The sequence below is a fragment of the Camelina sativa genome, chromosome 9, assembly GCF_000633955.1.
Source record: "Camelina sativa cultivar DH55 chromosome 9, Cs, whole genome shotgun sequence".
Classification (NCBI taxonomy): Eukaryota; Viridiplantae; Streptophyta; class Magnoliopsida; order Brassicales; family Brassicaceae; genus Camelina; species Camelina sativa.
Window position 1 is genome coordinate 36,604,425 of NC_025693.1, and position 13,701 is coordinate 36,618,125.

The following is a 13,701-nucleotide window of genomic DNA, read 5'->3' on the forward strand; positions in this document are numbered from 1 at the left end:
ATGTAATATATATACTTTTCACATACAGATGTATTTAGGTATCTTCATAAATAATTGTGATATTAGTTTATATTCTTTACTTCAGTTCTTTGTCAATTTTTGTTTTTGTTAACTTCATACATTTATGGTCTTTTTCATAGTCTTTCCATTTCATATTTGATAAGATGATGTTATAGAATAACCTTATAAAATTTTAGTTTTTATAAGATGATGTAGATTAGGTGTTTTTATAAGGTTATTACACATTCTTAAATCTAATTTTTGTTAACTACATAGCTCATACATTTATGGTCTTTTTCATAGTCTTTCTATTTCATGTAGGATAAGATGATGTTATAGAATAACCTTATAAAACTTTAGTTTTTATAAGATGATGTAGATTAGGTGTTTTTATAAGGTTATTACACATTCTTAAGTCTAAATCTTGTTAACTACATAGCTCATACATTTATGGTCTTTTTCATAGTCTTTCCATTTCATATTTGACTAGGAGAGTCAACATTTTTCTAAAAATTATAATATAATAATAAAAATTATTGTTATTTTGTTTGATATAGTAGTTATTTTTAATTTTACAATTGTTTGGTATTTCACAATATATCTTTTTGAAAACTAATTATTCTAGAATATTATAGTATTTTAATTTATTTGATATATATTACAATTTTATATTGTTTATCTGTTGTATTTGCATCATTATTTTGTGAAATATTTAAAATAGTAATTATAATATTCTAGTTGTGAGCAAATAAATTTTATTAATTTATCTACAACATAAATTTAGTTTTACTAGCAATTATATCATTCATATTGATTTCTAAACCTTGAAAAACTTTTTATTTATGGCTTTCCAGATTGCCCATATAACTCATGGTAATTGAATAAGTTTATCAGGATCACTCTCTTAAGAGACATCCCTCCAAAAAACAAAATCCAAATTCGAGTACACCAACTCATATAGAATACCTTCTGATGAGACTGGAGTCGGAGATAAATATCAAATTTCACATGAGTAAGGACATTCAAAAAAAATATAATTAATAGTTTCAACCGCAGAATCACACCTTTTACACCAAATATCAAATTGGAGACGTATCTATTTGCTTTTATATAGATATTTTTTACTTACTAAAAACACTTAGATTATATTATTTGTTAAATTTTATTTTATTTTAGAACCTCTAAATACGCATATTAATCTAGTAATTTAGATAATGTGAAAGACCTAAAACCTAAATTGCACAAAATAATTTACCTTCGAAGACAACTTTAATTTAAAGTTCAATGTTTCATTTCAATGTCTGTCCGTGCAATTGTCTTCAAGGCTCATAAACCCTAGTTTTTTTACCCCACCGCCAAATTTTTGATTTTTGTGAATTTGGGGTTTCGAACTCGAACACTCATCGATCTTTCCCAGGACTCGCGCGTCTACTCTAAGTTTGGAGAAGCTTTGAGATTGCTTCAAACTGTGGCTTTTCTTACTTCTCTTCCACTCATTTACTTGTTCGGTAATTAGCTTTTCCCTTTGTTGTCATGTGTTCTATGATTCTCCATGGAAGAAGATTGGTACAGTTGCAGAAATGGCCTAATTTTAGTGTTTCAGTTCAAAAGTCAACACCTTTGTCCAATTCCTTCTCTTCTTCCGCTAGTGCTGCTTCTGATGTTGTGAGTCTTCAAGATGGTCGTAAAGGTAAGAACTTTACAGTCTCTTACCTCGTTGGTTCATTGGGTTTAACTACAAAAGTCGCTGAATCAATCTCAAGCAAAGTTAGTTTCGAGGATAAGGTCAATCCTGATTCTGTTCTGAGTCTTTTGAGAAGTTATGGGTTTACTAAATCTCAGATCTCAAGCATCATTACGGTTTACCCACGATTGCTTATATTAGATGCTGAGAAGTCCGTTGCTCCAAAGCTTCAGTCTTTGCAGTCTAGAGGAGCTTCAAGCTCTGAGCTCACTGAGATTGTTTCTAAAGTTCCTAAGATTTTGGGGAAGAGAGGGCACAAAGCTATAAGTGTGTACTATGATTTTGTTAAAGACGTCATTGAAGCTGATAAGAGTTCCAATTATGAAAAGTTATGTCATTCTTTCCCACAGGGTAATAAGGAGAACAAGATTAGAAATATTTCTGTTTTGAGAGAATTGGGTGTGGCTCAGAGGTTTTTATTTCCATTGCTCATCTCTGATAGCCAACCTGTCTGTGGTAAAGAAAGGTTTGAAGAATCCCTCAAGAAGGTTATTGAGATGGGGTTTGATCCGGAGACATCAAAGTTTGTTGAAGCTCTGCGTGTTATTTACAGAATGAGCGATAAGACTATAGAGGAAAAAGTGAATGTTTACAAAAGGTTAGGCTTTGGTGTGGCTGATGTATGGACGATCTTCAAGAAGTGGCCTTCGTTTTTGTCATACTCAGAGAAGAAGATAACTAATACGTTTGAAACACTTAAAGGGTGCGGTCTTCTCAAACATGAGGTTCTGTCACTGTTGAAGAAGCATCCAAAATGTATTTGTTCTTCAGAGCAGAAGATAGTGAACTCCATTGAAACATTTTTAAGCCTAGGATTCACTAAAGACGAGTTTGTTATGATGGTCAAGCGGTATCCTCAGTGCATTGACTATACTCCAGAGACGGTGAAGAAGAAAACTGAGTTTATTGTGAAGAAGATGAATTGGCCACTAGAGGCTTTGGTTATGATCCCTCAGGTTTATGGATACAGTCTGGAGAAGAGGACTGTCCCAAGGTGTAATGTTATCAAAACTCTTATGTCAAAAGGACTGATGAGATACGGAAGTGAAGCACCTCCAATGTCATCTGTTTTGACAAGTACCGATCAGGTGTTTATAAAGAGGTATGTGATGAAGCACGACAAGCTGGTGCCTGAGTTGATGGGTATCTTCACTGGAGAAAATGGGAAAAAGTCAGAAGTCCTACAATGAGCAGTATTAAGGTCTGTATTTGTGTTAGTTTTAGATTCGTCCATGAATCTTTATGAGGGAGTGAAATGAGGAGCTTTATTTATAGACTTCTGTAATCTCAATTTGATGTGGATCTGACTCGTTTAATATGCAATCCAACTTGGAAAATAACAAAAAGTAATTTTCAATATCTTTTGAGTCCTTGAACCCTTTTAGCGACTTACAAACTTGGAGATATGTGTTACTTTGCATTCACATTCTTATCCGAAGTGCAGAAGAAAGGCAACTTAGTTAGTCAGGTAATTTACGGTCAATCCTATGAGATAGTGGTGTTGTGATTCTAGACTTGATATTGTAAAGAACTTAGAACTTGATTTGGTTAGTTTTATCTTTCAGTTAAGGTTGCAGCCAAGGAGATGAAGTTCTTGAGCTCCATCTTTACATGGTTGTTAAAGAATATGACCCTTGTCCCTTTACATGGTTGTTAGATGATTCTCAGTTACAGTTTCATTAGCATCGCATGTTCTTAACGACTGACTTTATCCATGAGGCCCCCCTGCATTTTATAGTTAACCCACGCTTTTCATCTTTTCATTTGATTATTGATTTGTGTTTTATTATTTAGTTTAGAATATTTTTAAAAACAGAGGAATCCAAATTTCTTAACAAAATATGTAGAGTCCTCAATCAATCAAACCAGTGTTCTTTGTACCGACGTCGTGGTGGTTTACTGATGATGTATTCTGTGATACTCCATGGAAGACGGTGCACTGAGTTACAAAAATGGCCTTGTTTGAGAGTTTCAGTGCAAAATGCTTTTTCTAATTCCTTCTCTTCTGTTGCTAATAGAGATGGTCGAAAAGGGAAGATTTTTACAGTCCCTAACTTCGTTGATTCATTTGATTTGATTACAGAACCGATCTCAAGAAAAGTTAGCTTCGAGGGAAAAGTGTCTCCTGATTCCGTTCTGAAGCTTTTTACAAGTCATGGCTTCACAGATTCTCAAATCTCCAACATCATTAGGACTTATCCACGATTGCTTATACTAGATGCTGAGAAATCAGTTGCTCCCAAGCTTCAGTTTTTGCAGTCAAGAGGAGCTTCGAGCTCTGAGCTCACTGAGGTTGTTTCGTCAGTTCCTGAAATCTTGGGAAAGAAAGCGGGTAAAAGTATAAGCAGATACTATGATTTCATCAAAGAGGTCTTAGAAGCTGATAAGAGTGCCAAGTTGGAAAAGTTGTGTCATTCTTTGCCACAGGGTAGTAAGCAGGAGAATAAAATCAGAAATCTTTTGGTTTTGAGAGAATTGGGTGTGCCTCAGAGGTTGTTATTCCCTTTGCTCATCTCTGATAGGCAACATGTATCTGGAAAAGAAAGATTTGAAGAATCCCTCAAGAAGGTTGTTGAAATGGGTTTTAATCCAACCACCTCAAAGTTTATTGATGCGCTGCGTGTTATTCAAGGATTATGCGACAAAACAATAGAAGAAAAGGTCAATGTGTATAAAAGGTTAGGCTTTTCTGTGGGAGATATATGGGCTATGTTCAAGAAGTATCCAATATTTCTAGGAGTCTCGGAGAAGAAAATATTGAACTGCGTAGAAACATTTCTAGGCCTAGGATTCAACCGAGATGAGTTCAGGACAATGGTCAAATGCCATCCTGCATGTTTTGGATATTCTGCAGAGTTGGTGAAGAAGAAAACTGAGTTTGTGGTTAAGAAGATGAATTGGCCGCTAAAGGCCGTGCCTTTGTTCCCACAGGTATTTTCATACAGCATGGAGAAGAGGATTGTACCGAGGTGTAAAGTAATCAAAACGCTCATTTCCAAAGGATTGCTCGGAGGAGACAAAGGAAGTGAACTCCCTTCAATGCAGTCTGTCTTGATATGCAACGACAATAATTTTTTTAACAGGTATGTGAGGAAGCACGATGACAAGGAGCTTGTTGCTGAGTTGATGGCTATCTTTGCTGAAAGCACACACCACTCATGGTAACGTTAAGGAGTGTAGTTTGGATAATCACTTGTCTGATATCAGTTTATGCTTACATTGTAATTCAAATTCTTCCTTTTTTTCTTTGAGGGGAGAGTTTTATTTGCTGCAGATATTGATTGTAATGATGCAATGCACCTCCTGTGTTCTTGCGAATTGGTCATAAAAAGGCCTTCTTTGTTCCTTTAACCTTTGGTTTCCTGAGAGGCTAGTAAATTGTAATCCACTATTTTACACAAGAGTAGTCACCAATGCAATGCTTGCCTAAGTTTAGAGACCTGGGTTCGAACCCCAGCAGCCACACACACTGAGACTTTTTGTATATATATTTTTTTCTGTGAGAAACGAGAAATCATAATTAATGAAATTAGGGTTTAAGGGGGTTAGCAACATCATATTTCTTTCTTCCTCATCAAAGTTTTGATTTTTCTGCGATTTAGGGTCTGACGGGCGAATAAAATGTAGAGTTGTTCTTCTCTGTTCCGTTTTGGTTGTGAGATTCTGATTCTAATCGTGAGAGAGAGAGAGTGTGCTTCGTATTCGAATTTCGTGGTGGTTAAATCTCATCATCATGTATTCGCTGATACGCCATGGAAGACGCTCCATTGAGTTACAAAAATGGACAGATTCAGTGAAGCTTTTGCAAAATGCGTTTCCTTTTTCCTCTGCTCGTGCCGTTGCTGATGTGAGCCTTAGAGATAGTCGAAAAGGTAAGAACTTTACAGTCTCTTACCTCGTTGGTTCATTGGGTTTAACTACAAAGCTCGCTGAATCCATTTCAAGGAGAGTAAGCTTTGAGGTCAATGGTAATGCTGATTCTGTTCTGAGTCTTTTTAGAAGTCATGGGTTCACAGATCCTCAGATCTCTAGCATCATTATGAATTATCCAAGATTGCTTTTGGTAGATGCTGAGAAATCACTTGGTCCCAAGCTTAAGTTTTTGCTGTCTAGAGGAGCTTCAAGCTCTGAGCTCACAGAGATTGTTTCTGAAGTTCCTAAAATCTTGGGAAAGAAAGGGGTGAAAACTCTAGGCAGATACTATGATTTCGTCAAAGTCGTTATAGAAGCTGATAAGAGTTCCAATTTGAAAAAGATATGTCATTCTTTGCCACAGGGTAGTAAGCAGGATAATAAGATCAGAAACGTTTTGCTTTTGAGAGAATTGGGTGTGCCTAAGAGGTTGTTATTCCCATTGCTCATCTCTGATGCTCAAGCTGTTTGTGGGAAAGAAAAGTTTGAAGAATCTCTCAAGAAGGTTGTTGAGATGGGTTTTGATCCAACCACTGCAAAGTTTGTCCAAGCTCTGCGCATTGTTCAGGGATTGAGCGACAAAACAATGCAAGAAAAAGTTGATGTTTATACAAGGTTAGGCTTTGATGGATGGGAGATGTTCAACAGGTATCCGATCTTTCTTGCACTCTCTGAGAAGAACATATTGAACTCCGTTGAAACGTTTCTAAGTCTAGGGTTCAGCAGAGATGAGTGTGCAAAGATGGTCAAACACTTTCCTCCGTGCATTGGATTATCCGCGGAGATGGTGAATAAGAAGGTTGGCTTTCTGGTGAAGAAGATGAACTGGCCACGTACGGCTCTAGTTACACATCCTGCAGTACTTGGATACGATATGGAGAAGAGGATTGTACCAAGGTGTAACGTAATCAGAACTCTCATGTCCAAAGGATTGCTCGGAGAAACAGGAAACGAACTCCCTCCAATTGGGTGTGTTTTGAAGAATACTGATAAGGAGTTCTTAAATAGGTTTGTGAGGAAGTTTGATGACCAAGAGCTTGTGGCTGAGTTGATGACTATTTTTAATGGAGATCATGCTTCATAGATCAGAAAGGCTAGTCATAGATTTGAATTCTTAATTTATGGTTTCTTGATGAATCTATGTGTTATGTGAAACACAGATTTTGTGCTAAACGTTTTAGAATTAAAGGCTTCAAGAATTAGAGAGACAACACTGGCAGTTATGTCAAACTTTGTAAACTCAATTCACTTCTCTTTGGTTATTATTATTAACCAAATTTTGTTCACAGCTCTTAAGTATGTCAAACATAAAGAGAGAGATGTAAAAGCAATTGGAACCGTTAGATTGATATGCTTTAAACAACTGGTAACCGTTGGATTCGATGTTTTTAACAAATGATGACATCAGCAGAGCCTAGTAAAATCAATTTGCTGTCATAATCAAATTTGATATCATAAACCCTAAAAAAAAATCGTTTCTTTTTCTCTGTTCTTCCCCCTAACCTAAATTTGAATCCTTGAAAGATGAATGAGTCTTTTGTTCTCATTCCCCTCTCATCAGTAAGTTTGAAGCAATTTTGGGATTTAGCCTCCTCGAAATTGAGTTAGATTGATTAGTCGAATTGCTTCAAAGATTGTGGCTTTTGTGTGTTGGTTTTGTAATTGTCTTCTCTTTTGTTTTCGCTTTCTGGGTTCGGTAATCTCATTGACTTGTCGTCATGTATTCTCTGATAGTGCATGGAAGAAGGTCAGTGGAGTTGCATAAATGGCGTAAGTTGAGTGTTTCATTGCAAAAGGCATCTTCTTTATTCAATTCCTTCTCCTCTGTTGCTACTGTGAGTCCTAGAGTTGGTGGGAAAGGAAAGAACTTTACAGTCTCTTACCTCGTTGAGTCATTGGGTTTCACTACAAAAACAGCTGAATCGATTTCAAAGAGAGTCAGCTTCGAGGACAAGTCAAATCCTGATTCTGTTCTGAATCTTTTGAGAAGGCATGGGTTCACTGATTCTCAGATCTCCACCATCATTACGAGTTATCCAAAACTGCTTATAGCTGATGCTGAGAACTCACTTGCTCCCAAGCTTCAGTTTTTGCAGTCCAGAGGAGCTTCAAGCTCTCAGCTCACTCAGATTGTTTCCACAGTTCCGAAACTCTTGGGAAAGAAAGGGCACAAAACTATTAGCGTATACTATGATTTCGTCAAGGAAACTTTACTTGATAAGAGTTGTTCTTCCAGTTATGAAAAGTTGTGTCATTCTTTTCCACAGGGTAATCTAGAGAACAAGATCAGAAACGTTTCGGTTTTGAGAGAGTTAGGTGTGCCTCAGAGGTTTTTATTCTCTTTGCTCATCTCTGATCGTCAACCTGTATGTGGAAAAGAAAAGTTTGAAGAAACACTCAAGAAGGTTGTTGAGATGGGTTTTGATCCAACAACAGGAAAGTTTGTTGAAGCTCTAAACGTTATTTATGGATTGAGCGAGAAATCAATCGAAGCTAAAGTCAATCTTTATAAAAGGTTAGGTTTTGATGTTGGAGATGTATGGAAAAGTTTCAAGAAGTGTCCTGTCTCTCTGAGAGTAACGGAGAAGAAGATGTTGGACTCCATTGAAACATTTCTTGGCTTAGGATTCAGTAAAGATGAGTTTGCGTTGATGGTCAAGCAATTTCCTCCGTGCATTGGGTTATCTGGAGAGATGGTTAAGAAAAAGGCTGACTTTTTGATGAAGAAGATGAATTGGCCAATACAGGTTGTGGTCTCAAACCCTACAGTACTTGGATACAGCCTGGAGAAGAGGACTGTTCCAAGGTGTAACGTAATCAAAGTTCTCATGTCTAGAGGACTGCTTGGTAGTAAACTGCCTCCAATGTCGTCTGTCTTAACGTATACCAATCAGGAATTCTTAAGAAGGTATGTGAAGAAGCATGAGGACAAGCAGCTGGTGGCTCAGTTGATGGCTATCTATCTTGCTTCATAGATCATAAGGCTTGTCAAAGGATCTTGGATTTATCTGAAAACACCTCCACTGAATCCTTTCCCTCTATATGCTTACGATTGTCATTTTGAATCCCTTTTTGGATATATTACTGAGGTTTGTAGCCTAGAAACAGAAACCTAGTCAAATAGCTGAAGGGGACATATGAATCCAAATTATAAATTTGTTGATCCCATTTTATCTTTCTTGTGCCCTTTTAAGTCTGGAACATTGAAAGTTTAAACCCCCAGCAGTGTCTCAGAGACAGAGTCATTTTCCAAGGTACTGTGTTCTTTATTTATATGTGTAGGACAAATATTGATTCAGCTAACTTAAAAAGCCAAGGTAGAGTGTTCTTTATTAATCATCCAGCCTCCATTATCCTTTTTATTTACATATTTGGTATTTTGACAAAACAAAAAGTTTCAATTCTTTTGGTTCTTCTGTAGTAAAACTGTGTTCTCTTCCATCAGAACCCTGCTTCTCCATTTGTTCACTGTGATTTGCATCATCAAGTGTTTGATTCAGTACATGCTTACCATGATTTAAAATTCAGGTATGGATTGGAAATTTAACCCATGCTTGACATTGAACAGGAGCTGTCACGACTTGTCCAGTGCTCTAGTTGCTTGATTGTTAAACCGTTAACCTAACTAACCAAATTTATCCAATTTAACCAATATTGTTCGAGTTTCTAAACCGAACTAACAAAATTTATCTAATTTAACCAAATATTATTCGAGTTTCTAGAGTATTCTAAAGAATGTTGGTCAACTTAGGTAACAAAAATCGAATTTGTCTATAACCGAACCGAACCGAACCGCATTACGTTTCGGTTGTTATCGACAACAATTTCAAAATCAAAATTAAAAGAGGGGTTTTTGCCTAAACCCTAAAGATCTCTGCTTTTTTGTTTTTTTTTTTTTAATCTGCAACTGATGGATGATGAGTGAATCGTTCTTCCTTCACTTCACTTCACTATCCGCTCGGCTCGTCTTCTCGAATTGAAACTGATCGTTGGGTAGAAATCGCTTCTAAACTTTAGGGATTTGCTGGGTTATGTTCTTCTTGCTCTTCTGCGTCTTTAGGTAATTTTTGAATTCGTCTTTGGTCATGTATTCTCTGATACTCCATGGCAAAAATTTATGCGAGTTGCAGAAATGGCGTCATTTGAGTTTTGCAGTGCAAAAGGCATCTTCTTTTTTCAATTCCTTCTCCTCTGTCGCTACTGCTGGTAATAGAGATGGTCGTAAAGGTAAGAACTTTACAGTCTCTTACCTCGTTGATTCATTGGGTTTGACTAGAAAAATAGCTGAATCGATCTCAATGAGAGTCAGTTTCGAGGACAAGGGCAAACCTGATTCAGTTCTGAGTCTTTTGAGAAGTCATGGGTTCACAGACTCTCAGATCTCTAGTATCGTTACGGATTATCCACAATTGCTTGTATTAGATGCTGAGAAAACACTTGCTCCCAAGCTTCAGTTTTTGCAGTCAAGAGGAGCTTCAAGCTCTGAGTTCACTGAGATTGTTTCTACAGTTCCTGAAATCTTGGGAAAGAAAGCTTCCAAAACTATAAGCAGATACTATGGTTTCATCAAAGAGATTATAGAGGCGGACAAGAGTTCCAATTATGAAAAGTTATGTCAGTCTTTGCCAGTGGGTAATAATAGACAAGGGAATAAAATCAGAAATGTTTTGGTTCTGAGAGAGTTGGGAGTGCCTCAGAGGTTTTTATTCTCTTTGCTCATCTCTGATGCCCAACCTGTTTGTGGAAAAGAAAATTTTGAAGAATCACTCAAGAAGGTTGTTGAGATGGGTTTTGATCCAACCTCCTCAAAGTTTGTCCATGCTCTTAAGGTTGTTTACAGATACAGCGACAAAACAATAGATGAAAAAGTCAATGTCTGTAAAAGGTTAGGCTTTTCTGTGGGAGATGTTTGGGAGATGTTCAAGAAGTGTCCCACCTTTTTGAATAACTCAGAGAAGAAGATAGTTCAGATCATTGAAACCCTGAAGAAGTGTGGACTACTCGAAGACGAGGTCCTTTCACTGATGAAGAAGTTTCCGCAATGCGTTGGTGCTTCAGAGAAGAAGATATTGAACTCCATTGAAACATTTAAAGGCCTAGGATTCAGCAGAGATGAGTTTGTTATACTAGCCAAGCGCTTTCCTCAATGTCTTATTTTATCTGCAGAGACTGTGACAAAGAAGACTGAGTTTGTTTTTTTTTTTTTAATCTGCAACTGATCGATGATGAGTGAATCGTTCTTCCTTCACTTCACTTCACTATCCGCTCGGCTCGTCTTCTCGAATTGAATACGTTGGGTTCTGTTCTGCGTCTTTAGGTAATTTTTGGGTTCTGTTCTGCGTCTTTAGGTAATTTTTGAATTCGTCTTTGGTCATGAATTCTCTGATACTCCATGGCAAAAAGTTGTGCCAGTTTCAGAAATGGCGCCGTTTGAGTTTTGCAGTGCAAAAGGCATCTTCTTTTTTCAATTCCTTCTCCTCTGTCGCTACTTCTGCTAATAGAGATGGTCGTAAAGGTAAGAACTTTACAGTCTCTTACCTCGTTGATTCATTGGGTTTGACTAGAGAAGTAGCTAAATTGATCTCAATGAGGGTCAGTTTCGAGGAAAAGGGCAATGCTGATTCAGTTCTGAGTCTTTTTAGAAGTCATGGGTTCACTAATTCTCAGATCTCAAGCATCGTTACGGATTATCCAACATTGCTTGTATTAGATGCTGAGAAAACACTTGCTCCCAAGCTTCAGTTTTTGCAGTCAAGAGGAGCTTCAACCTCTGAGTTCACTGAGATTGTTTCTACAGTTCCTGAAATCTTGGCAAAGAAAGTTGCCAAAACTATGAACAGATACTATGGTTTCATCAAAGAGATTATAGAAGCGGATAAGAGTTCCAATTATGAAAAGTTATGTCAATCTTCGCCAGAGGGTAGTAGACAAAGGAATAAAATCAGAAATGTTTTGGTTCTGAGAGAATTGGGTGTGCCTCAGAGGGTTTTATTCTCCTTGCTCATCTCTGATGCCCAACCTGTCTGTGGAAAACAAAATTTTGATGAATCACTCAAGAAGGTTGTTGAGATGGGTTTTGATCCAACCTCTTCAAAGTTTGTCCATGCTCTTAAGATTGTTTACAGATTCAGCGACAAAACAATAGAAGAAAAAGTCAACGTCTGTAAAGGGTTAGGCTTTTCTGAGGGAGATGTATGGGAAATGTTCAAGAAGTGTCCTAACTTTCTGAATCACTCGGAGAAGAAGATAGTTCGGAACATTGAGACCCTGAAGAAGTGTGGACTACTCGAAGACGAGGTCCTTTCACTGATGAAGAAGTTTCCGCAATGCGTTGGTGCTTCAGAGAAGAAGATATTGAACTCCATTGAAACATTTAAAGGCCTAGGATTCAGCAGAGATGAGTTTGTTATACTAGCCAAGCGCTTTCCTCAATGTCTTATTTTATCTGCAGAGACTGTGACAAAGAAGACTGAGTTTGTGGTTAAGAAGATGAATTGGCCTCTAAAGTCTGTGATTACAACCCCTGCGATGCTTNAGATGTTTGGGAGATGTTCAAGAAGTGTCCCACCTTTTTGAATAACTCAGAGAAGAAGATAGTTCAGATCTGTGAAACCCTGAAGAAGTGTGGACTACTCGAAGACGAGGTCCTTTCACTGATGAAGAAGTTTCCGCAATGCGTTGGTGCTTCAGAGAAGAAGATATTGAACTCCATTGAAACATTTAAAGGCCTAGGATTCAGCAGAGATGAGTTTGTTATACTAGCCAAGCGCTTTCCTCAATGTCTTATTTTATCTGCAGAGACTGTGACAAAGAAGACTGAGTTTGTGGTTAAGAAGATGAATTGGCCTCTAAAGTCTGTGATTACAACCCCTGCGATGCTTGGATACAGCATGGAGAAGAGGATTGTCCCAAGGTGTAATGTAATTAGAGCTCTCATGTCAAAAGGATTGCTCGAAAGTGAACTCCCTCTAATGTCGTCTGTTTTGGTATGCACCAATGAAGAGTTCTTATACAAGTATGTGCGTAACCATGATGACAAGGAGCTTGTGCATGAGTTGATGGCTATTTTCACCGGAGATCGTGTTTCATAGATCAGAAGGCTTGTCAAGGATTTTGCTTTTATTATGATTATTTCTGAAACCTTGATTTTTGACTTCAAAAGCAATCTGATTTGGAAAATTAACTTAAATTGTAAGGTTGAGTCTCTTTTCTGATATATGAGGTTGGTAGCCTAGAAACAGCAATGCAGCCAAATAGCAGACGTCTGTATCCAAACTAGATATTTGTTGATTTTATTTTTCTAGTCATTTATCTTCGGAATTTCTTTTGGTGACCTTGTTCGTCTGGACTCTTGAGTTCTTGGATTAGTCATGTATTGTCTGATTTGAGTATCATGTATTGTATTGGATCATGGTGTTTATGAACTGCAGATATGGATTGAAATAATGCAGTGCAGCTCCTGAGTTCTTGGATTGGTCATGTAAGCATTTCTCGTTTATTTATTAGTGTTTGATCTTTGGTCTTCCCTGAGAGGCTTTAATTTCACTAAATTCCTTGCGTTTTGGGGTTCAAAATCTTGCTGCGTAGAGATTCTTTTCCAAGTGATTTGCTTCGAAACTGTCATTAGTTTTTTGATCATATGATTAATCCGGTTTGTAGAATGATTGTTTATCTCTGATTGAGGATCTTGGTCTTTACTTGATGTGGAGTTTCATACATATTCTTGTGAGCTTATGGTACATTTTCTTGTGAGCTTATGGTACATTTTCTTGTATCATGAGCTTATGGTACAGAAGATGGAGGAACACAATACAATATAGGACAAGCAGCAGGTATTGAGAGGCACAATCTTGTAAACCATCAAAGAGACGAAGAGATGAAACCTGTGAGGCTGTGATGATGAGCGGTGCTGATTACTTTTAGATCTGAAATTTTTTGGGAGCTATTTAGAGAAATAACACAGCAATAGAAGGTGAATCCAATCTGATTAGGGAGGGACATGGCTCTTGGATATTGTAATGCATATATTGTAACATAGCTGAACC

General features: G+C 37.3%; 5 protein-coding genes and 1 pseudogene across 7 annotated transcripts; all 6 read left to right on the forward strand.

The window, feature by feature from the left end:
- On the forward strand, positions 1,263 to 3,105 carry LOC104714526 (transcription termination factor MTERF2, chloroplastic-like). Its single transcript, XM_019229732.1, has one exon. It carries the CDS (start codon positions 1,534 to 1,536, stop codon positions 2,932 to 2,934), a length of 1,401 nt encoding a protein of 466 aa, XP_019085277.1. The 5' UTR covers positions 1,263 to 1,533; the 3' UTR covers positions 2,935 to 3,105.
- LOC104714525 (transcription termination factor MTERF2, chloroplastic-like) lies at positions 3,214 to 5,049 on the forward strand. Its single transcript, XM_010431919.2, has one exon. The coding sequence runs from the start codon at positions 3,647 to 3,649 to the stop codon at positions 4,907 to 4,909; it is 1,263 nt and encodes a 420-aa protein (XP_010430221.1). The 5' UTR covers positions 3,214 to 3,646; the 3' UTR covers positions 4,910 to 5,049.
- Positions 5,288 to 6,947, forward strand: LOC104714527 (transcription termination factor MTERF5, chloroplastic-like). The gene has a single exon (XM_010431921.1). The coding sequence runs from the start codon at positions 5,478 to 5,480 to the stop codon at positions 6,738 to 6,740; it is 1,263 nt and encodes a 420-aa protein (XP_010430223.1). The 5' UTR covers positions 5,288 to 5,477; the 3' UTR covers positions 6,741 to 6,947.
- LOC104714528 lies at positions 7,127 to 8,874 on the forward strand. Of its 2 annotated transcripts, XM_010431923.2 has the most exons (2): positions 7,127 to 7,216; positions 7,391 to 8,874. In XM_010431923.2, coding segments are annotated over exons 1-2 (1,242 nt in total). In that variant the 5' UTR covers positions 7,127 to 7,215; the 3' UTR covers positions 8,632 to 8,874. The 2 variants fall into 2 exon arrangements, with proteins under 2 accessions (XP_010430225.1, XP_010430224.1); XM_010431922.2 differs by having other exon boundaries at positions 7,127 to 8,874.
- Positions 9,528 to 10,827, forward strand: LOC109126291 (annotated as a pseudogene).
- LOC104714529 (transcription termination factor MTERF2, chloroplastic-like) lies at positions 10,875 to 12,989 on the forward strand. Of its 2 annotated transcripts, none has more exons than XM_010431925.2 (2): positions 10,875 to 12,177; positions 12,525 to 12,989. In XM_010431925.2, the coding sequence occupies exons 1-2, from the start codon at positions 11,030 to 11,032 to the stop codon at positions 12,745 to 12,747; spliced, it is 1,371 nt and encodes a 456-aa protein (XP_010430227.1). In that variant the 5' UTR covers positions 10,875 to 11,029; the 3' UTR covers positions 12,748 to 12,989. The 2 variants fall into 2 exon arrangements, with proteins under 2 accessions (XP_010430227.1, XP_019085222.1); XM_019229677.1 differs by having other exon boundaries at positions 10,875 to 11,953; positions 12,301 to 12,989.

Coding starts and splice junctions, on each gene's coding strand:
- LOC104714526 (XM_019229732.1), top strand. CDS start 1,534: ATGTGTTCTATGATTCTCCATGGAAGAAGATTGGTACAGTTGCAGAAA.
- LOC104714525 (XM_010431919.2), top strand. CDS start 3,647: ATGATGTATTCTGTGATACTCCATGGAAGACGGTGCACTGAGTTACAA.
- LOC104714527 (XM_010431921.1), top strand. CDS start 5,478: ATGTATTCGCTGATACGCCATGGAAGACGCTCCATTGAGTTACAAAAA.
- LOC104714528 (XM_010431922.2), top strand. CDS start 7,375: ATGTATTCTCTGATAGTGCATGGAAGAAGGTCAGTGGAGTTGCATAAA.
- LOC104714529 (XM_010431925.2), top strand. CDS start 11,030: ATGAATTCTCTGATACTCCATGGCAAAAAGTTGTGCCAGTTTCAGAAA. Junction 12,178..12,524: donor CTAAAGTCTGTGATTACAAC/CCCTGCGATGCT, acceptor TGTGATTACAAC/CCCTGCGATGCTTGGATACA.